Raw genomic sequence first — 27,799 nt, 5'->3', positions numbered from 1 at the left:
GTATCAGAAAATATACAAACAGCATTGTGAACAGAGAACAGGCATCCACACACACATAACAGTGTTACATGCACACAGATGCCACTTTTACGTGCACAATTACCATTATTTGTTTCTGCTGCAAATCTTACAGAAAAAGAAATTTACATTCTTGCTTCAAAAATCTGGTTATCTGGGGATGCAGGGAGCCCAAACATTTATGACATCTTCAAGAGGCAGCGCTACTGAGCTGAAAGAGTGTTAGGTAGGCAGCATCCTAAAGAAAAGGTTCTTTACATCTTGGTCACTTACTGATCATATTTACATAAATATTCTAGAATGTTCAAGGTAATAAAGGATCAATATCAAATGCACTTTGTTCGCTATGAATACACATGTCAAAATTTGAGGATAAATTCTGACCTGGGGAGAAGATTAAGAGCACAGATTTAACTTGACTTGAAAATCAAAGCATGAAAAATGAAAATACCTAAACAGAACAGTTAACTTATCTAGATCCCTTAGGTGCTTTTCTCATCTAAGAAGGGCAGCCAGGCAATAGGAGCAACTGGGACCCATTTACCTAACCCAAATGAGAACCAAGGTAGATGGCATTCATCACCCTCTGTCCACGTCACAGGCTTCAGCAAGACAGGGCCACGGCAGCGACACAGAACATCCAGGATGATACAAGGAGACTTGGGAGAGGAGGAGGTCTGTGATGGAGACCACTATCTGCCCGCCCTAAAGTGCCTTCCTGCTGACTTTTAGCTGGGCATCCACTGCCCAAGATAGATTTACTTTTCCAGCCTCTCTTGCAGCTAGGTAATGCAGTGTGAATTAGTCTGACCAATAAGTTGAAAGAAGTATTGTGTATTAACTTGCAGAATGAATCTTTACAAGAAAGCAAACATGGTCCCTTTGTCATCCTCTTTGTTCCTTCTCTCATCCTACTTTCTGGAACACAGCTATGGGAGCTGCCACCCTCATTGCCACTTGGGACCACGGCAAGCCCATCCTAGAAATGGTGAAATGTAAGCAAACTGGGTTGATGACAACTTTGTGGTGACACAAAGGAGCTCTGAATGACCTAGCTCCTGAATTCTCATGTGGCAGAAATACCTTTTTTAACCTTGTTTAAGCCACTGTTGTTTTGTACTTCCTTCATGATTCTAACTGATAAAAGGGTTCTAGAAACCTATACACAGATAGCCAGGGAGCACAGGCTAGTACCCTTGAATTACATAATCTGAATAAAACCCACATTTTTTCTAACATAATAACAGTTCAGCATTCATAAAAGACTCTTAAAATTTTTAGATTTTCTTTAGAATCTTTTTTTTTAAAACATCTTTATTGGCATATAATTGTTTTACAATGGTGTGTGTTAGTTTCTGCTTTATAATCAAGTGAATCTGCTATACATATACATATATCCCCATATCTCCTCCCTCTTGCGTCTCCCTCCCACACTCCCTATCCCACCCCTCTAGGTGGTCACAAAGCTTTAAAATCTCAGGTTTGGGCTAGAACAGGTTTCATGGAAAGTTTATTTAGTGAATCACATTGATTAGCTTTGCTTTTGCTACTTATGAACAAATTTAATCTTAATATTTCAGAGGAGCCTTTCCAGTAGATAAGAAATATTCCCCCCTGAAGTTCTTAAGACCCTTTTCAATAAATGTAACCAATTATTGTAAGGGGTTTTCCAAGTAGCAGTAAAAAAAAAACCTGATACTTTCCTAAATAAACTAGAACATGCTGTTCTTAACTGGGGAAGGAATTCATGCATAGGCTTTGGGGGATCTGGTCATCCCTATGATTGTATGCAACAATTTTTTTTTAGTGTGCATTTCCCTGGGGAGAGCATCCATAGTTTTATCAGATTATCAGAGAGGTGCTTACCAAAAAAAAGCTGAAGGACAACTGGGCTGAAGTCTGTTTACTCATGAATTGCTCACTTTTCACAAATAAAGACAATTGTTCTGGGAAGTTGGACAAATCCTATTTAAATACGTCAAAGTCCTCTTTTGTACTTACTCTGAGAGAGAGAGCTTGAGAATGTCACAGATGGCCAGGAATTATAAATTGAGGGAAGATAAAATACATGCCTGTCTTAGTTCGCAAAAAAGGATACTTCAAACATGTAACAGACTCAACAGAGTTTTTGAGTGCCTTTTGTTTACACAGCCCGTTGGGTAAATAGGCACAAACTACTCAATTATTGAATTGAGCAATTAACTGTATTCTTCAAAACTATATTCTTAGGTGGCCAATTATTTTAATGCCTTCATAATGTTGGTTTTCTCATCTTAGCCCAGAGGGACCTAGAGAAAAAGTTAAGCATGTGGGCATGTTTCATAGAGGATAATAACATTCCTAACATGAGGCTGAATATTTATCACCACATCATACGTGTTTCCTCTTTCGGGCTTATTCTACTTCTCCTAATAAGAATGCTGTTTACCAAGGATTTCTAAGAAATTAGAGGAAGGAATGGGAGCTCAGAGAAATAGCAACAAAGGAAACTGACAGACTTGATTATGACACAGACAGATGTGGTAATTTGAACAAGGAGACTAATGGTAATAGAACTATCATTAATTTATAAAGGTACTAATTTATTTGTTTTATTTTGGAAGGACATGAAAATGTAAATCTGAAGGCAGGATGCATATAATCTAAAAAGAAGGGCTTTAAATTGACGAATATCAAAACCAGATCAAAATATTAAGTCGTATACTAAAACTCCTGCCACGTCATCATTAGCGTCATCGATCTTCTCAACGACGTCAATAAGAACAATGGCTTTTTCTCTTTCTACGGTTAGAGATACTAGTCTGCCATGTTTGTCTTCCATAAGCAAGCTCCTCAGAAAGGTACGTGGTTCATTCTCGTTACACGCGTGGCTGTGGTTTTAGGTCTCACAGTCTTGTGAGAAGACCCTGACTTCAGTGTCAGACCAGGCTGCTTCTGCATTCTTACCTGATCAAAGTTGTCCAGTGCAGCATGCAAATTGGCCAGCATTCCTGTGGGGGGCTCATTAGTAATCTTGATGGAATTTTCCAGGAGTCCTGGAGGGATGACATGTTCATTTGGTGTAGGTGCAGACTCAGCACTCATGAAAACCCTGTAATCTCTGTGGCTTCCCTGGCTGAATCTTTCAAGGAGTTTCTCCAAGGTTCCGAGCCACTTGGCTACCAAATGGACATTCTGAAAAACAGCATGGTTTAGAATTCCTGTGAGACTGAAGTACATTACTTAAATTATAGGATTACAACATTCTCCTGTACATGAATGAGTTGAAAACTCAGAGAACCACGATTTAAAGTTTCCTTTACTAGCGCATTAGGGAAAAAAAATAAACCAAGTCAGAATTGAACACTGAACACTTTAAGTGCTCCAAATCACTACAGTTTGTCTTTGTGAAACAAGATCTCCTTCTAACACTCACCTACTTCCAACACCCGCCAATCACTTCTGAGATGGAGTTCTTGATACTTTTCTTTGTTACAGTTCAAACTCAATTGCTAAGGCTTATCTGGGTTAGTTTAATCAAGTATAAAAACTAAAGGCTAGAAATGCACCTGACCCCTACTTCACTGTTACTGACGGAAATCTCCTCTACTCAAACTCCTACTCATTAGTATATGAAACAAACATAAAAATATTTTAACAGTGACTTTGGAGTCAGGGAACAGAAAAATCTCCAAGCGAGCCATCGTTGTACACTGGCATTCTTTGGAATCCAGCCTGGGAACCATTCTTGAGGATACTGGCCTTGAGACTGGCTAGATTCTTGCGGCCATTTGTCCAAGGGTAGCAATGTTTGTGCGACATTTTTAGCCAATACACATATCTTGAAAACCACCCATTTTGCCCATGAAAAATGGTTTTTTTCCATTATATTAATTCACAAATCATCTGATGTGCATCTGAGACAAAGACAGTGCCAGTCTGCTACCTTAGTGATGGTTTTCTCTGGAGTGTGGGTTTTTGATGCCAACTAAATATCCTTAGAGGGGCTTATCGGTGATCATAGTAATTGACCGGCGCAGAGTTTGGTTAGGAACTCATTAACATGTGCATACATATCATCTGCCCACGCTGACGGAACTTAATGTAAATTACAAACAATATAACAAGTTCCCATTATGCTGGGCTTCTCATTCTTCAAAGAATGCCTCTTTTAACTGCCAATCAAATGTATCCTAGGAACCTTCAGAAGCTGCCAAAAAGCCTGGGATAGTCTCTCCTCTCCAATTATTCTATGTGTGGAGAGAACTAGTGAAAGTTACATTCTCAGTTACTGGCTTACCACTAAAAACAAAAATCAAAGGTCTAAAATAGATACCCAAAAGGAGATCCTTCACCAAATAAGGTCTTTTGAGACGTCTTTTAACGGTAAAACTTACAACTTGCATTTTTTTTGGGGGGGGGGCGACGGGTAGCACAGCATAGATATAAAAATAACAGAAACATTTTACTTTGACCACTATGTTCTCTTGAGGAGGACTGCACCCCTCCCAGTTTCTCTCCAGTCTGAGCTGCCGGATGCATGAGAACTCGCAAAGAATGTTCTCTTTTGTGGGGAGAGCTCAGCATCTACCCAACGGACCCAGCAACAACTGCTATCTCTGGAAAAACAAAACCTCCACTATTACCCGTCCGACTCTGTGAGGCTCCGAAGGGACACACCATCCCAAGTCCCCATACTGAAGTCTCATCTAAGCAGTAGGTTTTACTCTCCCAGAAGGTTATATTCTTCTTGGACACTGGGCAATTTCTTAGTGAATCCAATTTTATTTCAAGCAGAAACGCAGAATGCATCAACCCCAGATACTGGAGACATTAAGGAAGGCCAATGTCATATCTGCATGAGGGTGGCAGTGTGGGCTAGCGGAAAGAACGTCGCCTGCTGGCGGACAGACTCTGCCACTTTCCTGCTGTGTGGCCTTGAGGCTCTCCAAACCACTCTGAAGCTCAGTTTTCTCACCTTTATAATGGGATGACAATACCTACCCTTGCAACTTTGCTGTGATGATTAGAGATAATTTATCCTACAAGTTGCCTAGTAAAGAGCCTGACATATAAACAAGAACCTTCGGGATCACTGTGCTGCAAGTCAAATGGCCATTTCCAGACCTGCTGAGACAGCTGGCGCACCCTGCTGAGGAAGGAGTGAGCTTGGAGTTAGCTCGGCCCCTAGGTGCCTCCTAAAGCTTGCTTGGGCTCCACTGGTTCCTGGATTCTTGCTAGTACAAACTAAAAAATGTCACTCGCCATCTGGTTCTATATGAACGAAGTCACTAGCCACTGCAGTGGCTGACTTTCAACACACCCTGAAAGGAGTTCAGGGCAGAGATCAGGAATGAGGCTTTCTGTGCTCGGGGAAAATCTGGTAGAACAGGGCTTCGGATAGATATTTTCGGGAGAAAATTTTATGAACTCAATTCCTTGCATCTTCTCATACCTAGAAAAGCACTAAGATCATGAATGGAAACATCTGCTCCTTGTGGCTAGCAGCAACCTTCAACCGAGATGTGTGCCTGACTGCATGTACCCCTTCACCAAAATCACATAGATACTGACCTCTCCCCTGCTACCTCTTCGGATCAGTTCCTCACAGCTGAGAGGCTGTCTCCCAGGCTGTAGTCCTCATTAAGTCCCAAATAAAACTGAATTCACAGCTCTCACGTTGTCCGTTTTTTTTTTTTCGGTCGACACTAGAATCCCCAGTGAAGGGAACCAACCCCAAAGGACACTGGATTGTAGAATCATAGACCCACAAAATGTGAGCCTTAGAAAGGCGAAAGGGACCAAGTACTCAACCTCTTAATTTATAAGCCAAGGGAATGCGACACAACTAGTTATGGGCAGAGTCAGAGTTACGTGACATAATGAGATATGAAAAAACACTCTGTCAACTTTAAAGCCACATGCAAAGGAGAGATATTATGCCAACGGTCTTGGTATTCCATACGAGCCAGTCTGTCCTCAAGCACTATTGGAGTGTTCCAGATATCCGTAAGTCAGGAGAACGATGGGGCTCCCCGTAATATTTAAAATTTTCAAGCACAATGGCTAGAAAATCCCTCAAAAAATGGTAGTCATCCTTGTCAGCAGAGCTCCTTGTCACCCTAGGAGGTGTCATTACTGCTGAGAGAACCCCACGTCTCCCACCAGCAGATCACCGTGTGCTGTGTGAAAGGCTCATTCCCGCTGGGCAGGGGTGCTCTGCACTGCCCGTCCATGTTCACTCCCAGTGTTTTCAGGAAAACGTAATTACTCACTTGGAGTATGACCCAGTGTCCTCCTCGGGAAGCTTTCTCCAGGGCCATTTCTGCCACCATCTCCTGACCTTGTCCTAAAGACACATTGTGGAATTTTCCCGAGTCAGTTGTAAACCCAAGTCTTTTCCCTGTGGGAGGACACAACATGGCGAGAGGAAAAGTGAACCAAGGAGAGGTGAGAAGAGTCTGAAATCCTGTGGTCCGATGTTCATCTGTGGCCACTGCCGCCACCTTCCAGGTCTCTTTCCTGAAGAAGCCAAACTAAATCTCTGTCGTTTCAACAAGCGTCATTTCACGCTCTCAACAGCCACCTCCTCACAAGCATTAGCAAAACCTATGGAAATCAGTTCCTCTGGTTTTGTGGTAATAAAGCTTTTGACATTTTGATAGACGGCAAGCATTGTTACCCAGCTTTACAAACTCTTGCAGGAGTAGCAAAGCATTGCCCTCATAAAAAGGAGCAACACGGGGTAGATATCACATCATTTTTTGACCGGATGGGCTCATTGGGTAAATGCAGGAGCCCCTCACCTTGTGAAGCTGTGCTTGAATCCAGCACAGTCCGGTCACAGCTCTATTAACCTGGAATTCTCCGTGCAGGTCGTGGGGGATAGTAATCCAAAGCACAAAGCGATAGTGCCCTTCACACTCAAATAGGCTTGCTCTAATGACCATTATTTAGTCACAGGGGGCACAAGATTACAAGAGCATGGGGAAAATTGCCCTCTGGCCCTCATCTAGTCAAAAGGTGGAGAACAGTACAAAAGAAACTTGCATTATGCCAACCGGAGGAATGTTCCATTTAAACATTTCTCCAGACTACAGTGTTATTAACCTTACATTTTCCATACACTCAATCTCCAACAAATGAAGAAAAGGAAAAAGCAACTAAGATAACTATGAGCTGAAAAGAAGGCTGCGTTGGCGACGGATGAGAGGCAGGGCTGGGTGACCAGCCTCCCGGCCACTCACCAAGGATCTCTAGGTCTTTAAGGGCATCTACCCCTGGGGAGAGGATGAAGAATACTGGGGTGGCTGGGCTGCTTTCTTCAAATGCTTTAACTAAGTCCAATCTGGTTCTCTCCACATACTTCGTACCCAGTTTTTCCTCCACGAAATTCCTGTAAAAAGAATAATGCCAAAGACAGGATCAGCGCCTCTGACCTTGAAAAGTGTCACAGCTTGAATCAGCTTAAACCACAGGCACGGGAAGGAAGCAAACTATGTTTATTACACGAGATGTTTTGTAAGAATGACAATATGAATCCACACTAGATTTATGCAGTTCAGTCCGTGAACTCCCTCTCTGCTTTAGAAGCTCTGAAAATCAGAAGCCTACCTTCCATTTTGGGGGTCTACCGAGACTCTCCTCTGAGAACCATCCAAAGCCTGCATACGGCTTTGTATCCCCCAAATCCCCTGCCAGAGCCCCCGTTACTTATTAACAGTTCATTAGATTTGCCACAGTGCAATTTTCCAGCCTGCTGGGCTTCTCATGAATATACAAATGCTTTTTGGGGTGTTTCTAACACAGGGAAGCTCAATTAAGCAGGGATTATTTGCCAGCAGCATCAGATTTAGCAGAAAGTAAGGACTACTAAGCAGAATTAACTTGTAAAGTAGGGTGTGGCGGGGGCTTCTGCAAAGGGAAAATTGGCTAAACAGACAAAGCCAAGGAAGAAAACCTGAGGCAAGTGAATGCTGCTGACAAAAAAGCAGCTCGCTAGGGAAGGAACCTGGGAACTCTTTGACCGTGGAATTCAAATTAGAATTAAGCACCGTATTACCAGTTAGGAGCCAAAAGGGCAAAGGAAAGGGACACTTAAACCAAGATGTAGGCAGGCATTTCTGCTTTTAAATCCTGTTGGTTGTAAAGTTATAGGACTATGAGTGAATCCACAAAAGGCATTCATTTTTTGTTTGATGTGCAAAATCTTTGGAGCCAAAGGGCCGCTCTAAATATAAACAATGGGAATCACACTTGGGTAATGCATGTTCCTGGCCTCTGAACTCTGCCAGCTCTCTTCCTAGAATATTTCCATAGGTTCCCTGTTTCCCCTATTGATTTCAGAATTAAGCTTTTCAGGAAGAATACGTTCAGTCTGCCGACAGACTAGCACACTGTTCAATGTTAGCAGATTTGAACAAAAGTAGTGATTGCAGTATTAAAATTTCTGCAGAATCACTTTTCATGAACATGAACCATAAACGCGTCCACCAGATACTTCTAGTCCTTAAGACAAAGTTTCCTCTAGGTTAACTTGCATTTCCCAAAGTGCTAACTGCGCCCACCTGAGAGCATGTGTCATTCTGTCAGGGCGCACTGCTCTCAAAATAATCAGCTTCTGTATTAAACTTCTTTTCTTCCACTCTTGTGGTAACTTTTCTTTTTCTGGACACTCGGATTCTGCCCACTTCCTCCACTGCTTCGCTGATCCTTCCACATCTCGGTCTAGGCCTTGGAACTCTTCCATGAGGGCTACTGCCTGTAATACATTAGGGGAACAGATGGGAATGGGGTGTAGAATAGCTCAGAGTTTGACATAAAGATGAATGTATCAAACCCTGTGTAAGTAACTTGTGCTGGATAGTGTTTGTTTCCTCTCTAGATTTACTCTGTACCCTTTCCTGCCCTGCAAAGAGGGTGATTGCTAAGGATGGCTTGAACAAAGTTCCCTGGATCTCTGGCCTGGTTGGGTTTGGCCAATAGGGTTGGGTTTGACCAATAGGAACCACTGGCAAAAGGGTTGGAGAAGAGAGGCGAGGTTATTTCTTCCCCAGCTCTTTCCTGTGGTGACATAGTTTGGCAGTGGCTATGTTTCTTTACAGAATGCCACAGGTTCCAAAGGTAGGCTCTCTCCCATAACTTCATTTCTCAGTAGTTTCAGTAACTGCCCCTTTTCCACCTTTTTCCATCCCCATCCCTGGTTTGTCCCCTCATCTTTACTCCCATATTATAAAAATATACTCTTTGTTCAACTTTTCTTAAAAATCACACTTTCGTGTGCCATTTGTTTTCTGCCGAGAGCCTGACTGATACACAACTGAACTTGAACTTGTAATTCTAAAGTAATAATCTAATTAAAAATGCTATTAAAATAAAACCTAGGGGACTTCCCTGGTGGTCCAGCGGTAAAGAATCCGCCTTCCGATGCAGGGGACGCGGGTTCAACCCCTGGTCGGGGAACTAAGATCCTACATACCACGGGGCAACTGAGCCTGCTTACCGCAAACTACAGAGCCCACGTGTCCTGGTGCCCGTGCGCCACAACTTGAGAAGAGAAAACCCGCACGCCACAACTAGAGAGAAGCCCGTGCGCTGCAGCGAAGAGCCCACGCAGACAAACAAACCAATATTTAAAAAAATCTAAACGCACTATAAAAATAAGGAATAACATAGTTATTTTTAATACACAGAAATGTTTCTGCTTTAGAAAAAAAGAGTAGGGTGAAACTTAGCCTGAGGAATTCCAGAGCCTCAGAGAATAAACTTTTAATAATAGGATCTTCTAACAGAAAAATGCAATAAGGATTGATGACTGGGGTTGAAGAATACTACCACTTTTTCCTCTACAGCATTCTGCTCTGCTTAAACATTTTACAATTATAGTAAATTACTATATTGCTGTATAAATTAACAAAACTATTTTGAAAAAGCAGAGAAATATTATAAAAAAGAAAACAAAATAAAGAAACTAGATACAGGTCAACTGAAAAAAGATTATTCATTGGGTTGACCAAAAAGTGCCTTTGTTTCTTAAGTAAAAATAAAGGACACATTTTTCATTTTCACCAAGAACTTTATTGAACAACGTATTCACCCTTTTGTTCTATTACCTTCTGCCATTTTTCAGGCAACTTCATAATTCCATCTTCCCAAAACTCTTACCTTTTTGAACAAAGAACTGTTCCAGGTGCCTTTTACAGTCTTCCAGGGAACGGAAAATTTTTCCGATAAGAGAATTTTGTAAAGATGGAAATCCGAAGGTGCAATGTCTGGTGAATACGGCTGACGAATCAGAACTTCCCAGCCAAGCTGTAACAGTTTTTGCCTGGTCATCAGAGAAACATGCGGTCTTGCGTTGTCCTGATGGAAGATTATGCGTTTCCTGTTGACTAATGCTGGATGCTTTTCATCGAGTGCTGCTTTCAGTTGGTCTAATTGGGAGCAGTACCTGTTGGAATTAATCGTTTGGTTTTCCGGAAGGAGCTCATAATAGAGGACACTCCCTTCCAATCCCACCATATACACAACATCACCTTCTTTGGATGAAGGAAGACCGGCCTTTGGTATGGTTGGTGGTGGCTCATTTCACTTGCCCCACGATCTCTTCCGTTCCACATTACTGTACAGTATCCACTTTTCATCACCCGTCACAATTTGTTTTAAAAACGGAACATTTTCATTACGTTTAAGTAGAGAATCGCTTGGGGGAATATGGTCAAGAAGGGTTTTTTTCCTTAACTTATGTGGAACCCAAACATTAAAGCAATGAACATAACCAAGCTGGTGCAAATGATTTTCAACGCTTGATTTGGGTATTTTGAGTATGTCGGCTATCTCCCACGTGGTATAATGTTGACTGTCCTCAATTAATGTCTCAATTTGATCGCTATCAACTTCAACTGGTCTACCCGGCTGTGGAGCATCGTCCAGCGAGAAATCTCCAGCATGCAACTTTGCAAACCACTTTTGACACGTTCGATCAGTCACAGCACCTTCTCCATACACTGCACAAATCTCTTTTTTCCTTTCGGTTGCATTTTTACCTTTCTTGAAATAATAAAGCATAATATGCTGAAAATGTTGTTTTTCTTCCAACTTTAATACTAAAATGGCTACACCAAAATTCACCAATTTTGAATAATTAATTAATTTCTTTTTGGCTTTGTTGGGTCTTCATTGCTGCACGCAGGCTTTCTTTAGTTGTGGCGAGCAGGAGCTACTCTTTGTTGTGGTGTGTGGGCTTCTCATGGCAGCGGCTTCTCTTGTTGCAGAGCACGGGCTCTAGGCACGTGGGATTCAGTAGTTGTGGCGCACAGGCTCAGTAGTCGTGGCTCATGGGCTCTAGAGCACAGGCTCAGTAGTTGTGGCACACGGGCTTAGTTGCTCTCCGGCATGTGGGATCTTCCCGGACCAGGGCTCGAACCCGTGTCCCCTGCACTGGCAGGCGGATTCTCAACCACTGCGCTACCAGGGAAGCCCCAGATTCACCAATTCTGATAAGTCTTTGTTTTAATTAATTAGTTAATTAATTAATTTATTTGTCGCTGCGTTGGGTCTTCGTTGCTGCGCGCAGGCTTTCTCTAGTTGTGGTGAGCGGGAGCTACTCTTTGTTGCGGTGCGCGGGCTTCTCATTGCGGTGGCTTCTCTTGTTGCAGAGCGCGAGCTCTAGGCACGCAGACTTCAGTAGTTGTGGCTCACGGGCTCTACAGCGCAGGCCCAGTAGTTGTGGCGCACGGACTTAGTAGCTCCGAGGCATGTGGGATCTTCCAGGACCAGGGCTCGAACCCGTGTCTCCTGCACTGGCAGACAGATTCTTAACCATTGCGCCACCCGGGAAGCCCGATAAGTCTTCTTTTTAAAATGCACGCTGATATGACAGCTGTCACATACAATCTAACAAAATGGTTTTGAATCAAGTTAAAGACAACTAAGTGCTACCAGAGCCATTTACGGAAAAAAACGAATGAACCTTTTGGCCAACCCAATATATTCCTCAACTTTAACCAAAGGTCCTATACATTATACATATTTATTAACAACTTTCCCATCCATAAATAGGTCACAAGTTCCTTTACTTCCAAATAAGAAAAGGGAAACTAGTAGATGTTTGTGGAAATGTAAATTGGTTCAGCCACTGTGGAAAAGAGTATGGGAAATTCTTCAAAAAATTAAAGATAGCATATATCTACAATGGAAATGGTGTATATCACCTGTATTTTTTAAACTACATTTCTACATCTTAGAGAACAGAGATTTGAAACAAGATTTAGCAATTGAAAAATCATGTTCCTAACATACCTTAATAGCGCTCCATGACTGATCAGTTAGGAAGTCAACAGGACTCATGTAAGCGCATTCAACTGTGAACCGAAGCAGGAAATCCAATTCAAGAGGATCTATCTCTTTCTTTCTCAGCAAAACCTTGAGAGTACACAAAATTGAAAAGGTCATTTGGCTTGCATCAAAATCAAGGACGCAGTCACCACTTAACAGATATGATTGAACAGACAGAAGTAAGCCTTCTGAGAATTCCTATAGATATATATCTGTTCTGTAGTTGAAATAAGGAATCTTAGATTATGCTCGTGATCTCAAATTCTTGATTGGAAATCGAATAGCAAATAATTACGAAGCCTGGTTTATTTCAAATTTAATACCCGTGCCTATTAGCAGCATATCTGAAATATGCTTTCATATTTAGCCTTCTACTGTTAGATCAAACTTGTCTTGAAACTTGTTATACAAATTGAGAAAGCCTCAGATGACAATGGATTGAATTACTAAACAAAAGGTAAAACTAGTATTGTAAGTTAGTCCTGGTATAGAAATTATATCCAATAAACTGCAAGATGTATAAAAGATTTTTCTTATATGGGAGATTATGCTGAGAAAAACTGGAAATTGTTGTTTTACAGATACAACTAAGCAAACACATCACGAACTGAAACTTTAGACATTCTGGTCACAGAATTGTTAAGGAGTCCATAAAACACTTGAGTGGAGGGCACAAATGACATATTTCTAATTTCCTCATAAAAACTGTAACACCTTATAAAATTAAGCAGGTAAAATGTTTGAGGTTTGTGCTACTTAAAAATTCTAGATATTTTCAAAATGCATTATGGGTGGTAACGTATATCAAAATATCTTATTGGATAATTTTTCTTAATTCAATTTGATTTATTTCAACACACAAGAAATTGTCCAAATAGATATGAAGCTTTGATTTATGTAGACTGTCAGTATTTCAGATAGATTATAATTTATCTAGATATTCTAAAAAGAAGTTTTAAATAGATGTGCACGCATGTGTATGCATGTCATGTTTTATCATCCCTGGTCCATTACTGTTCATGAACAATATGTATAAACACAAAAATTTCAGCAAAACCCACAAACAATCTGATTAAAAAATGGGCAGAGGAACTGAATAGGCATTCTACCAAAGAAGGCATACGAACGGCTGACAGATAACATGAAAAAGTGCTCAACATCACGAATCATCAGGGAAATGAAAATCAAAACCACATGAGACATCACCTCACACCTGTTAGGATGGCTATTAGCAAAAAGACAAGAGATGACAAATGCTGGTGAGGATGTGTACACTGTTGGTGGGAATGTAAATTGGTGTGGCTACTATGGAAAATTGTACGGAGGTTCCTCAAAAAATTAAAACTACAACTATTACAGAATCCAGCAGTTCTACTTCTGGGTGTATATTCATAGGAAATGAAATCACTATCTCAAAAAGATATCTGTACTATGTTCATTGCAGCATTATTTGCAATAGCCAAGTCATAAAAACAACCTAAGTGTCCATATATGGATGAATGGATGAAGAAAATGTGGTATATATATGTGTGTGTATGCATGTGTGTGTATAATGTATATATATGTACACACATATATACAATGGAATATTATTCAGCCATAAAAAGAAGGAGATCCTGTCATTAGCAACAGTAAGGATGGACCTTTAGGGCATTATGCTAAGGAAAAAAGTCACACAGAGAAAGATAAACACTGTATGATCTCACTTTTATGTGAAATCTTAAAAAACAGAATACAGATACAGAGAATAAACTGGTGGTTGTCAGAGGTGGGTGCTGAGGGGTGTAGAAATGGATGAAGCTAGTCAAAAGGTATAAACTTTCAGTTATAACATAAGTCCTGGGATGTCATGTACAGCACGGTGACTATAGTTAACATTACTGTACTGTATATTCGAAAGTTGCTAAAAGAGTAGATCTTAAAAGTTCTCATCATGGAAAAAAAAATGTAACTATGTACGGTGACGAAGGTTAACTACACTTATTGGGTAATCATTTCATAACATATACATATATAAGATCATTACACTGAACACATAGTACGTCATGTGTCAACTATATCTCAATAAAATTGGGAGAAAACTGAAAAGAAAAATTTTGTTTTGTAATGCATTACTCCTGTTTATCACATACATTATAAAATGATTACACCCATATATTACTTTTTTAACCCAAAGGAATCTATTAATACCAAAAGTATTGAAAGAAGTGCTAATTTATCACTATTAACAGCAGGTATTTTATTTTATTTCATTTTATTTATTTTTTTAACATCTTTATTGGCATATAATTGCTTTACAATGGTGTGTTAGTTTCTGCTGTATAACAAAGTGCATCAGCTATATGCATACATATAGCCCAATATCCCCTCCCTCTTTCGTCTCCCTCCCACCCTCCCTACCCCACCCTTCTAGGTGGTCACAAGGCACCGAGCTGATCTCCCTGAACAGCGGGTATTTTAAAATGCCTTCTTTGAGCAAGGCACTTGGGAGGACACAAAAGAAATGACATCTTTCATCACAATTTGAACTGATAGAAAAAGATATACAGTAAATGAACTAATAAAAGGACCACATTCTTATTTCATCTAGGAATGTGGTCCTCAATGTTTCTTTCTCATCATGGGCACTTTTATTTAAACAGAATCTATTGCAGAAGTCCACATCAAAAAGAGTAAAAGGGTAGTAGGTCTCACTGAAGTTAGGAGCGTGAAATGTGGAGCTCCCTTCACCCATTCACTGTTTTTTAAAGGGGCTCTGAAAATCTCCTAGGGGCACTCAGATCTGGAAAGCTGAGCTTGAGATTCTCTCCAAGGAACTCCCCGGCAGTACCTGGGAGGTCTGTACAGGACCTGGGAAGGTGAGGCCAATGTCTTCATTGACCTGTTTTTCAGGATGACAGCTGATGTGGCTGCCCGAAGTGCAAACCCACCCAAGCCAATGCACCCTGACCTACTAGCAGTTTGTCATATGCCCAAGTTCCCTCTGCGAAACGGAAACTCTCCTCATGCCGCGAAGAGCTTCCAAAACAACTTCACTTCAGCGGCAGTACATAATAAACAGAGATGCGTGACTTTGGTTCTGGGGCTGCTTTTGAGTGACTGATTTCCTTACCTGAAAAGCCATCTGGGACAGAAAGGTGAGTTTGTCCTTCTCAAACAGCGCCCGGCTGGTGTAGAGGAAGACGGCGTGGGTGATGCTCTCGGTCAGGACTGAAACGCGTCCCGGCGTGTCCTCCACCTTGTCAGCCTGCTCGATGGCTCTGTGGAACAGCATGTTGAAAGCCTGGGGAATACAAGTGACCGTTAAAGGGTGACAACTGGTGGCTGGATGTCTAGCTAGTCTCAGGCACACAGGCTACAGTTTATCTATGGGGAGAGAGAACAGGACGGGTTTTACAAGGATTCTATGAGCTCTTAGAACAGCTTCCGGCACCTGGTAAGTGCTCATTCAAAGTTTGCTGCCATTACTATTATTTTTAACATTATTTCATAAAATCTACCCACATTTCCTCCCTGACCAATTGAATTGCACTGTCCTCTCTTCTTCTACCCATGCGCTTTTAAAAAATTTATATTTTTATTTTTAATTGTGGTAAAATACCCAAAGTGTAAATTTACTGTCTTAATAGTTTTAAGTGTACCGTTAAGTAGTATTAAGTATTTTCACACTGTGGTACAACCAATCTCCAAAATGTTTTCTTCTTGAACAACTGAAACACTGTTAAACAACAACTCATTTAAAAAACTCATTTAATTATAACTCCCTATTCCCTCTCCCCCCAGCCCTTGGCAATCACTGTTCTACATTCTGTTTCTATAAGTTTGACTGCTCTAGATACCTAATATAGTGGAATTATATAGTATTTGTCTTATTGTGACAGGCTTGTTTCACTCAATATAATGTCTTCAACGTTAATCTATGCTGTAGCATGTGTCAGAATTTAGCCTTCCGTTTTAAGGCTAAATAATATTCCACTGTGTGTACGTACAACATTTTAATTTATCTGTTCATCCAGTGACGGACATTTGGTTTGCTTCCACCTTTTGTCTGTCGTGAATAATGCTATGAACATGGGTGTACAAGTATCTCTTTGAGACCATATTTCGATTGTTTTGGGTATATGTCCAGAAGTGGAGTTGCTGAATCATGTGGCAATTTTTTTTAAAGAACTGTCATATTGTTTTCCAAAGTAATTGCACCATTTTACAATCCTACCAACAGTTCAAAAGGGTTCCAATTTCTCCAGATAGTTGCCAACACTTGGTATTTTCTTCCTTTTTCTTTTTTTTTAATCTTGTAGCTATCTTAATAGTTGTGAAATGGTATCTCATTGCGATTCTGATTTGCATTTTCCTTAAGATTAGTGATGTTGAACATCTTTTCAAATGCTTGTTGGTCATTTGTATGTCTTCTTTGGAAAAATGTCTATTCAAGTTCTTTGCCCATTTTTTAACAGGTTATTTTTTTGTTTCTATTATTCCACACATGTACTTTTGTGATCCCCTTTGATTATCTTGTCCTTTTTAAAATCACTCAATATTTCTTTCTTACTCCATTGTATGCCTTGGTAACAAGGGGGCTGAATAGGTTTTTACATATATCTACATATATTTAAATACATAGGTAAATATATCTAAATATCTATATCTATAAATAGATATAACATAAAATATTAAATTTTTTGACTGGTGGACAGGGGCCGAAGACCACAGACTGACTGGCCTTGAATTATGTATATTTGACTGAAAGTAAAACCCTACAATGACAGACATGTAGTAAATATTGGTAAGAAGGTATTAACAAAGTACTCATTTAATATTTACATTTTAAAATCAATTTTTAATTTACACACAATAAAATGCACCGTTAAGTATACAGCTCGAGTTTTGACAAATGTATATACTTCCGTAAAAATCACTGCAATCAAAATGTAGAAACGATCTATTCACGTCACCCCCCACCAGAAGTTCTCATGTGCCTCGTTGCAATCTGTTCCCACCACGATACCTACCCCTGCCCACTGCTGAATGTTTCTGTCACACCAGATTCATTTTAGCATCATATAAGTATGTACTTGTAGTACTTTGTTTTTGAGTGCACATACGTTTTCATTTCCTTTGGGTAAATACTTAGAGTAAAAATTTTAGGATCATTTTGTAAGTGTATGTATAACATTATGAGAAATTAACAAATTGTTTTCCAAAATGGTTTTAACACTTTGCATCCCAACCAGCAACATGAAAGAGTTGCAGTACCACATCGGTGCTAACACTTGTTACTGACAGTCTTGTAAAATTTTAGCCATTCTACCGGGTATACGGTAATACGTCATTCTGCTTTTACTTTGCATTTCTCTGATGTCTGCTGAGCATCTTAAAAATGTGCTTGTGGGCAATATTTATGTCTTAGTATACATGCACAAACCTTTCTATTTTTTTTAATTGCGTTGTCTTACTATTGAGTTTTCTATTCTGATATAAGTTCTTTGTTAAACATGTGTATTGGAAATAACTTACTGGTCTATGGCTTGTCTTTTCATTTTCTTCATGTCTTCTCAAGATGATAAATTTTTAATTTGATAAGGTGCAATTTATCAATTTTTTTCTTTCTCTGGTATCCTAAGAATAAATCTTTGCCTAACCCAAAGCCCAAACATTTTCTTCTATTGTTCTCCTAGAAATTTTATAGTTTAGCTTATTCATTTTGAGCTCATTTTGTATATAGAGTAATGTAGTGGCTGAGGTTCATTTTATTCCAAGTGGATATCCAGTCGTCCCAGCACCACTTGTAAAAACTATCCCCTCCTCATTGCATTGTCTTGGCATTCACTGCAAAAAATCAGTTGACCATACATTTGTGGGTCTGCTGCTGGACTGTCTATTCTGTGCCATTGATCAGTGTAGTTTTCTTTAGGCCAATCAGTGTAATAAGTCTCGAAATCATGTACTGTAAGTCTTCCACATTTGTTCTTCTTTTTCATTATTTAGTTATTTTTAAATACTCTGCATTTCTACACAAATTTTAGAATCAGTTTGCCAATTTCTACAAAAAAAGCCTTCTTGGATTTTGATTAAGACTGAATTAAAACTATAGATTAATTTGGAGAGAACTGAAATCTTAATAATATTGACTGCTCCAAGCCACAAACATGGTCTCTCTCACCATTTAGTTAGACCTCCTTTAATTTTCTTAACAATGTTTTGTAGCTTTTAGTATGCAGATTTGTATTTGTTTTGTTAAAATCATCCCTAAGAGTTCCAAGATTTTGGAAGCTACTGTAAACACAGTATTGAGGTATTACTTTTATTTTTCAGTTGTTTGTTCCTCATATATAGAAATACAATGAGTTTTGTATATTGACTTTTTATCCTGCCATCTTGCTAAAAACTCACTTCAGCTTTTTTGTAGATTTCTTATGATTTTCTACACACCTGGTAAGGTCATCTGTGAAAAAAAAAAGACCGTTTTTCTTCTTCTTTTAAAATTTCTGTGTCTTTTATTGTATTACTTCACTGGCTATAACCTCCAGTGCAGTACTGAATAGAAGTGTTAAGAGAAGATATCATCGTTTTGTTCCTGATCTTAGGGGAAAGCATTCAATTTTTCAACATGAAGTATAATGTTAGCTGAAAATTTTTACAGATGCCCTTTATCACACAGAGAAGTCACCATCTATTCCCAGTTTGCTCAGTTTCTTTTTTGTCTCTTTTAACCAGGTGTTGAAATTTGTCAAGTTCTTTGTCTGCATCCATTGAAATTATTATATGATTTTTCTCTTTTTTATTCTATTAATATGAAGAATTCCATTGTGTGGTTTTTTCATGTTTAACCAACTTGCATTCCTGTCATAAATCCCACGTGAGCATAACAGATTATGCTGGCGGAGGCTGCTCTGTAGTTTTCTTTCCTTGTAATACCTTAGCCTAGTTTTGGTAGTTGAGTAGTCCTGGGCGGTTTTATTTTTCTCCTTCTACCCTGCAGCTGTTCTAAAATCCAATCCCACTGTGCTTCTCAGAATTTCTGCACGTGTTTCACATTACTAGACACTTGCTAGTTATTCGTGACTCTTCCTCTTTATTTTTGCCCATATCCAATCCATCTCCAAGGGCTGATTATTCTAGCTTCAAACCATAAGTCTATTCACTTCTGAGTCTTCTGCCATCATGGCAGTCATCTGCTTACAGCCTTTCAATGGCTTCTTTTTGCCCACACGCTATAATCCAAACTCCCCAGCATAGACCTCATGTGATCTAGACCCTCCTACCTCTCAGGACTCATGTCTTGCCATCTTCTCCCTCTCTCATTACCCTCCAGCCACATAGATTCATTCACCTGGAATCTCGAGAACTCTTTCCCATCTCACACATCCTTTCTTTCTCCAAACACTCTTTACACGGCCAAATCCTATGTAACCTTTAGGAATCAGCTATAATCTCACTTCCTCTGAGGCCTTCCCTGAGCCCCCAGTAAAACAGCCCCTCCATCCCTACTGTTCTCTCGCATTGTATTTGTCACTTTTATACACACACACAGCTACACATCTCCACTCATATCTGTGTTTTCCAAACTGTACACTCAGTAACCAGCACAGCATCTGGCACTATCATTGATCTCAATAGCTATTTGTTTAAAAACTGAATGACAGAATGAATGAATACTGCCCAGAGGCAGAATGGTACAAAGTAAAGAGCGTGGGCTTTGGAATCAGCCTTGGGTTCAAATCCTGACTCTTACAATTATGAAATGTGAATTCTTTGGCAATTTATTTAAAATCTGAACATGTTAGTTTTTTAAATAGGGATATAATAATATACTTTAATGAGATGTTTCAGGCATAAGAATGCACCAGAGTATGAAAGTGCCTTGCATGTAACAGTGGCTCAATCAATAGTTATTCTCACTTTTTATCCCTCTATACCAAAATAAAATGCGAAATCTTTTTATGAAACATGTACACTTTCATAAGGAAAGTAGAGGAGCCTCCAGCAGAATTCCCTTATATATATTAAACTCCTTAAGACTCTGTGTGAGAACAAAAACTATGTACTGTGATGTTGCATAGTTTATCTCAAAGCCTTATTGAAAATTATAAATGAAAGTTAGAGAGAAAAGTGAGGATTTTTTCTTTGTCTTGTTTTTTTTTGCTAGCTAAGTCCTGGAGACTCCTTACTGTATGCACTGATTGCTTAAAAATAAATTTTAAACTTCCAGAAACAAGTTGAACTCCTCAAGTTTAAATTTTTTCTTAGTCTAGTCATCATTACCTTCAAAGAGAATTGATAGATGGGGTTGATTTTTCTGAGGTCATTAATAACAAAATAAAGCAGAGATGCTCTTGCTGCCACGGGTCTGTAACACTGTCGGGCCTCGTTGATTTTTCTTTCATTTTCTTTAGCTTCAATCACCTACGGTGGGATCAGACAACATAAGTAACTTACTCGTCATATCGTCTATGTGATGGAAGGGACATATCTGAAATGAGAAATTAGTAGTATTAAAATGGATAACATGTATGGCATCTCTGTGCTTGGGCTTTTCTAAGATCATAAAATTCATATTTTAAAATAATCTTTTTATAAGCTGAGTTTTAAGTGAGAATGGACATAACTCTAGCTGTGTTAATGATTACAGAGTAAACAAACCTGATTGTTTTTGGTTCTACAGAATTTATTCTGAGTAATGTCACCTTCCTGCCTCCCCTCTCTCTTTCGGGGGTTAATAACCCAGCTATATCACCTCCCAGGGATAGCTCTGGAAAGTCTGCTGGGTCAATTCAATGTCAATAACTTTATTAGTCAACAAGGTATACAAAAGCAGCCAAGGTCAGTAAAATATCCAACAGCCGTGCTTACTAAAAAGCCTTTATAGAAAGACTCGTGACTGTCTACTTCTGACTTTGCACCAGATCATCCATATGCTCATATAGTTCCATTTAGTTTATCTTTGTATTAGCCTCTGGGTACATTCAGAGTGATAATTAAACACTCACACCATCATCAACTAACATATTCATTTTTATTCAAGACACAAATCTCTTCTGTCTAGGATTACTGCTGGTCCTACGGTTTTATAAGATACAGTATTTGTCCAACCTTTTTTTTTTTTTTTTTCTGCGGTACATGGCCCTCTCACTGCTGTGGCCCCTCCCGCCGTGGAGCACAGGCTCCGGACGCACATGCCCAGCGGCCATGGCTCACGGGCCCAGCCGCTCCGCGGCATGCGGGACCCTCCCGGACCGGGGCACGAACCCGCGTCCCCTGCATCGGCAGGCGGACTCCCAACCACTGCGCCACCAGGGAAGTCCATGTCCAACCTTTTTTTTATAGACGTGATTCATCATACTTGTATGTAAAAGAAAATAAAGAAAATGTAGAGGGGAGAGGGAAGTCCCAAAATGGCAATATATTAGGAAGATAGGAAGAGACATTTTAAGAGACAGTGAGAAGTTAACTTCAAAGCTAAGACCTAATTTACTTAATTGCTCTAATCTTTACCATTTAGCAGCCACCTAGAGTTCACTTACTTAAAAGGATAGAGTAACCTGGGATTCCATTTCCTCGCTTAAACTAAGACAAATATATTGGATGTGTGGTGACACAGCCTTGGCTGGGTAATTAATAGATTACAGTAATGAGGATACTCCAGAAAGCAAATGAGGGTTCCTCTCATTTTGAAACATCAGCATTTTAAGGGCTAGTGGCCATTTGTGAACGTCCGAAGTGCATGCAGAAGGCACACTGGGACACATGTTGGACATTCAGCAGGAAGTCGACTAAATGAACACTTTTTTCTAGCTTTTAGGAAATGTCACTTTCCCGGGGGAATAATGCATTTGAGAGCAGCAGGAGATCACCCCTGGCTCAGTCTCCCAGCACTGAAGGCCTGTAAACAAAACTGCAACTCTAAGTATTTCTCTAAAATGTACAATAGACCAGGAAGCCTGTGGTGAGACTGTAGGATGTCGGTTTCCCAAAGGAGGCTAAGCCTTTTAAGATTTTAGACTACATAAGCCAGCAGGGCCCAATTTTCTTCAAAAATTTAGTCACTCAGGAAAAAATAATAGCCTGACAGAGTCTAATCTGAAAGATTGGATCTTTGCTGCGTTAGGAGAAGCACAAGTTCAACCACCTCTATCTCCATTCAGAACCCCACAGAGTCCACTTTTTAAGGGCAGTTTATGAAAAGACCTGAATTCCACAAAGTGTCAGTACTCTTAGAGAACGGCCAAGTTGGATTACATTTTCACCCCGAGCACTTCATTCAAATAGAGCATTAAACCCCGCCAGGCAGCCTTTGCCTTTTCCTACCTTGCACTCTATCTCTGCCGCGGTGGCCTTTGCTCTCTCCAGGCTCTCCACCAGTTTGGTGTCATCTAGAAAGCTCCCCTCTGCCTCAGAGAGACGCAGAAGGAGGTCGTCCTCCAGATACTTCAGCTCTATCTTAAAGTCATTTTGGTGCTTTGTCAAAACCAACTAAGGCAAACCAAGCAAAATGTGAGAAAGGTGATTAAATTCATGTTTTTAAGCAGAGTTTCCTTAATCATCAATTTCATGGAATCATATATGATGAAACACACGTAGCATTAAAATTGTACTAATCAAAAACTTTCTTAATTCTTTAAAAAAAACATTCAGAAGGCATGGTGAGAGCTGGTTGCACTCCAGGGTCCAGAGCATGACCATATATCATTCATTTAACCTACAGGAAGAAACTTCTGGTTTCTGCTTCACACTGAAAGACAGAAAAGTCATTATTTCCATCCTCACACAGGAAAAAAGCTAAACGTAACAGCCCTTACTTACCCATCAGAGGACTGAGGTCACGGGGCAACTGCTACCCTGAAAACTACAGAGGTGGGTGGATCCAGACAATCACGGGTTCTCAGGAACATTTAAGTAGTAATCAGCTAATTCCTGGAGGCAGAGCTTGAGAGTTAAAAACTCCCGGGGGCCCAGGCAATCACTTGGGGAGAGGAAGCCTGGGGAACATTCCTCTATAACCTGGGCAGAAAGAAAGAGAGCCCTCTCTACCCTGATCAGAGGAAGAGATAGCTCTCTACCCTGGGCAGAGGGAAGGAGATCCCTCTCTTCCTTCTAACCTTCCAGGGCAAGTACCTGCTTCTCTAGCCCTGCTTTCCAGGACTAGTACGCGTCTTTGCCTGCCCTAGTCACCTGCATCAAACAAGACCTACAACTAGCCCATCTCCTGTGGCACAATCCTAACTACTTATCAGAAGTACCCTTGAGCTGCTCCTTGACTGTTCAGATACACCCTCAGTTTTCTCAATTAGACTGAAAGATCCTGGAGGGCAGGCAGCCCATCTTACACTCCTGTGTCTGGCACTCTAATCTGTGCCCTGAATAAGTGTTGGGGGAATGATTTCACAATTTTTACCTTAAGTTTCTCCAAATCTGGCCTTTCAATACTGACAACCGCTGCCAGCAGCTGGGCTTCCAGACCATCTTCTGTGACCGTGAAATTGAGGAGGGTTGTCTGAGCTTGCAATTCTGGCTTATAGTGAGGATTTGCCAGTTTTGTGTGAAGGATAAGACGAAAGCTGTGGTTAAATTCACACTCTTTATCCCCAATCTTGATGTACCTAAAGGGGGCATAACAAAGACAGTCAGGAGGCTCTCATGCACCATAACTGATATGAAGGTGTCACTCCATTCCTGTATTCTAGTAGTGTATACAGGCCATAAAACCAGGTGATTTATGATTCTTCATCTACTCTCTGTTTCCCTAAAGTGTAAGAGGAGGAATAGAAATGATCCACGAAACCTCTATATGATTAAGTTTCCTTACGTGGAAAACAGTGATAATAGTAGTACTCACCTCATAGTGTCACTGTAACAGTTAAACACAATAAATCATATAAAGAATCTATAACAACAAATACTAGCTTTATTTACTATATTATGCTTTCTGTGATTAATCTTATAAACATTGTTATTCTTTAAGGATAAACTGAAATGAGTATGTATGCATTTATGTGTGTATATACATACATACGTGTGTATATACATACACACGTAAAATCTATGTATATGAAAAATACACATAGACTTGTGCTTAAATATGCTTAATTTAAGCCACTTAAAATTAGGCAGAAGTGATTCTTTCTTCTAAGCCCCTGTCATGTGACTATGAGTAATGGTAACAAAAAAAATTTTTCAATAAAAATAAAAAACATACAAATTCCTTGGGCACTTTACCCAGTTTTAATACTTTTGGCACTGGCTCAGAAGCAAAGTTTAGGAAGCCTGTTGTGTGGGATGCATGGACAGCATTCTTGCAAGCTCCGTCTCACACAGGGGTGGGCTCTCAGCGACCACGCTTCTTTTTGTGTCCCTGTTCCTCTGGCCATGGGGACCCAGGAGCAGGTACTTCATCTGAGCTGTTCCAACAAGAGTAACCTTTCCTGGGATTTAGTATTGGGACAGAAAGAATGGAGAGTTGGAACTGGAATCTCTAAGCTCGTGTTGAAGTCACTCTGTCTTGCTGGTGAACCAAGCAGCAGAGAAAGACCGTCCTGGCTGCCCAGAAAAGAAGAAGTAAACCAGTATTCAGATGAAAGAGTAACACAAAGGAAGCATGTTCTGGACTTCCAGGTCCCCTCTTCCTTGAAGCCTGGCTGCATCTTCCCCTCAGTTGCCATGGCACCCTGCAGCCTTCTAATAGTCTCTGTTTTGCTTCACCTAGATAGATGTGGTTCCTGTAATTGCAAGCAAAGCTATGAATGAATGCGGTCTCCCCCGCCGAGGGGAGGGCCTGATTTTTCTCTACCTCAGATGCTGGTAGCTAATCCCTAAAGATGTTATCACCTGGGCTCCCTTGCCCTCCGGGTTTTGGATGGGCTTGGCCGATGGAAGAACTGGTGGGAGACAGCAGTACAGGAGGAGAGAGAGGTCCAGTGGATCTTGCCAGCTTCAGGGCCGTGGTCTGGTGAAGGCTATGTCCTGCTATGACCCGTTTCATAGCTCTGCTTAGAGGACCTAGTAATACCTTCAGGCCTACAGGTAGTAAGGGCTTCCCGCTGCTGTAAATCCTATGTACCCTTAACACCTCTACTGGGGTCCCTTTACCCTTTGCTCTGCAAATGCTTTTTGTAAATAGTCACTATGTTAACTCTATCAAACAATTCCAGCTTACTCTGTGGTCTTTTTCCTGCCAGGAACCTGCTATGAGGCTCTAGCCAAGGGGAAGTTATTTTTGCACTCATGCATCAGACAGAACCCATGAACTCTGGAACTTCTCAAATTCTTCCATCAAAGTGGCCTGAACTGCGTTGGAGTGAAAATTCATCTAAGGACCCTGGGAGCATGGCTGAAGCAAGGAGTATCTTCTCAGTCTCCTATTTTACCTTAAATACTTACTAAAATTCTGAATTCTTCCTTATTTAGTGTATATTTTCATTATAGAGGTATCATCAGGACAATGATAAGAATGTTACCCAAAGCCCATATTGTTTTTAATTTAAATATAGTGTTTTAAATAATCATGAGGGAAAAAAGTGACTACTTATCTCACTGACTTAGGGGAGAGATGTTACCTTCCTAAATTTATCAACTTTGGTAAATTGGATCAATTCAAAAGAAAGACACTGTATAATAAGTTCAGCATTCAGGCAATGCTGAATCCTCTTTACTAAAATGTCACAATATTTGCAATAACTCTTTTTAAACTTGAGGAGAGATACTCAGAATGCCCTAATGTGATAATATCTTAGGCTGCTGTTGGTGGATGTTTCATAACTGTGTCTTGCTCTGAGATGAAGTCTCTTGCATCAAATAGTGAGGAAAGGGTACCTGATACACTGGCCACTCTATTTGACTAGGGAGATTTTTATAAAACAATTTTAGTGTGTAAAGATTATTTAAAAATCAGAGTTTTTTTAAATCGCTAAAGCTTTCATCACTAAATCACTGAGTCACTGAAGCTTTCATCATCACAGCTAAGAATCTCAAAAGATTGATCAGATTCATGACCTAGTGTCTACATCCATTTCTCAACTTTTGTTTCCATTGTAGTGATCCTATATTTCAACAAAAACTTTCACAGTTCTCCACAAACCTATGGACAATTAATCTTCGACAAAGGAGGCAAGAATATACAATGTGGAAAAGACAGGCTCTTCAGCAAGTGGTGTTGGGAAAGCTGGACAGCTGCGTGTAAATCAATGAAGCTAGAACACACCCTCACACTATACACAAAAATAAACTCCAAATGGCTTCAAGACTCAAATATAAAACAAGACACCATAAAACTCCTAGAAGAGAACATAGGCAAAACATTCTCTGACATAAATCATACCAGTGTTTTCTTAGGTCAGTCTGCCAAGGCAACAGAAATAAAAACAAAAATAAACCACTGGAACCTAACCAAACTTACAACTGTTGCACAGCAAAGAAAACCATTAAAAACAATGAAAGAAAAAAAAACCTATAGAATGGGAGAAACTATTTGCAAACGATGCAACAGACAAGGGCTTAATCTCCAAAATATACAAACAGCTCATACAACTCAGCAACAACAACAAAAAACCAAACAACCCAATCGAAAAATGGGCAGAAGACCTTAATAGACATTTCTTCAAAGAAGACATACAGATGGCCAGTAGGCACATGAAAAGATGCTCAGCATCACTAATTATTAGAGATATGCACATCAAAACTACAATGAGGTACCACCTCTCATCGTCAGAATGGCCATCATTAAAAAGTCTACAAATAACAAGTGCTGGAGAGGGTGTGGAGAAAAGGGAAACCTCCAGCACTGTTGGTGGGAATGTAAGTTGGTGCAGCTACTATGCAAAACAGTATGGAGGTTCCTCAGAAAACTAAAAATAGAACTACCGTATGATCCAGCAATCCCACTTCTGGGCATATACCCGGATGAAACTATAATTCAAAAAGATACATGCAACCCTATGTTCATAGCAGCACTATTCACAACAGCCAAGGCATGGAAACAACTTAAGAGTTCATCGACAGATGAATGGATAAAGAAGAGGTGGTACATATATACAGTGGAAAACTACTCAGCCATAAAAAAGAACAAAATAATGCCATTTGCTGTAAAATGGATGCAACTAGAGATGATCATACTAAGTGAAGTAAGTCAGAGAGAGAAAGACAAATACCACATGATATCATTTATATGTGGAATCTAAAATATGGCACAAATGAACCTATCTACAAAACAGAAACAGACTCACAGACATAGAGAACAGACTTGTGGTTGTCAAGGGGATGGTGGGGAGGGAGAGGGATGGACTGGGAGTTTGGGGTTAGTAGATGCAAACTATTACATTTAGAATGGATAAACAACAAGGTCCTACTGCATAGCACAGGAAACTATATTCAATATCCTCTGATAAACCATAATGGAAAAGAATATGAAAAAGAATATGTATGTATAACTCAATCACTCTGCTCTACAGCAGAAATTAACACAACACTGTAA

At 40.0% G+C, this 27,799-nt stretch overlaps 1 protein-coding gene across 1 annotated transcript in view; it reads right to left on the bottom strand.

The window, feature by feature from the left end:
• Positions 1 to 27,799, bottom strand: part of DNAH11 (dynein axonemal heavy chain 11) — a 335,983-nt gene that overhangs the window by 30,523 nt on the left and 277,661 nt on the right. The window contains exons 66-74 of the mRNA XM_089917707.1: positions 23,729 to 23,933; positions 22,642 to 22,806; positions 20,599 to 20,739; positions 15,446 to 15,616; positions 12,298 to 12,420; positions 8,565 to 8,758; positions 7,245 to 7,393; positions 6,273 to 6,400; positions 2,965 to 3,192 (exon numbers count right to left, since the gene is read on the bottom strand). Coding sequence (XP_089773833.1) covers positions 2,965 to 3,192; positions 6,273 to 6,400; positions 7,245 to 7,393; positions 8,565 to 8,758; positions 12,298 to 12,420; positions 15,446 to 15,616; positions 20,599 to 20,739; positions 22,642 to 22,806; positions 23,729 to 23,933 — 1,504 coding nt within the window. The remainder of the gene's footprint in view (positions 1 to 2,964; positions 3,193 to 6,272; positions 6,401 to 7,244; positions 7,394 to 8,564; positions 8,759 to 12,297; positions 12,421 to 15,445; positions 15,617 to 20,598; positions 20,740 to 22,641; positions 22,807 to 23,728; positions 23,934 to 27,799) is intronic.

This window comes from Delphinapterus leucas, chromosome 9 (assembly GCF_059928025.1).
Source record: "Delphinapterus leucas isolate spDelLeu-1000000601 "Yukka" chromosome 9, BTC_Dleu_Yukka2, whole genome shotgun sequence".
NCBI classification, from domain to species: Eukaryota; Metazoa; Chordata; class Mammalia; order Artiodactyla; family Monodontidae; genus Delphinapterus; species Delphinapterus leucas.
The sequence above is the reverse complement of the archived record's forward strand: the minus strand, read 5'-3'. Positions and strand labels throughout refer to the sequence as shown.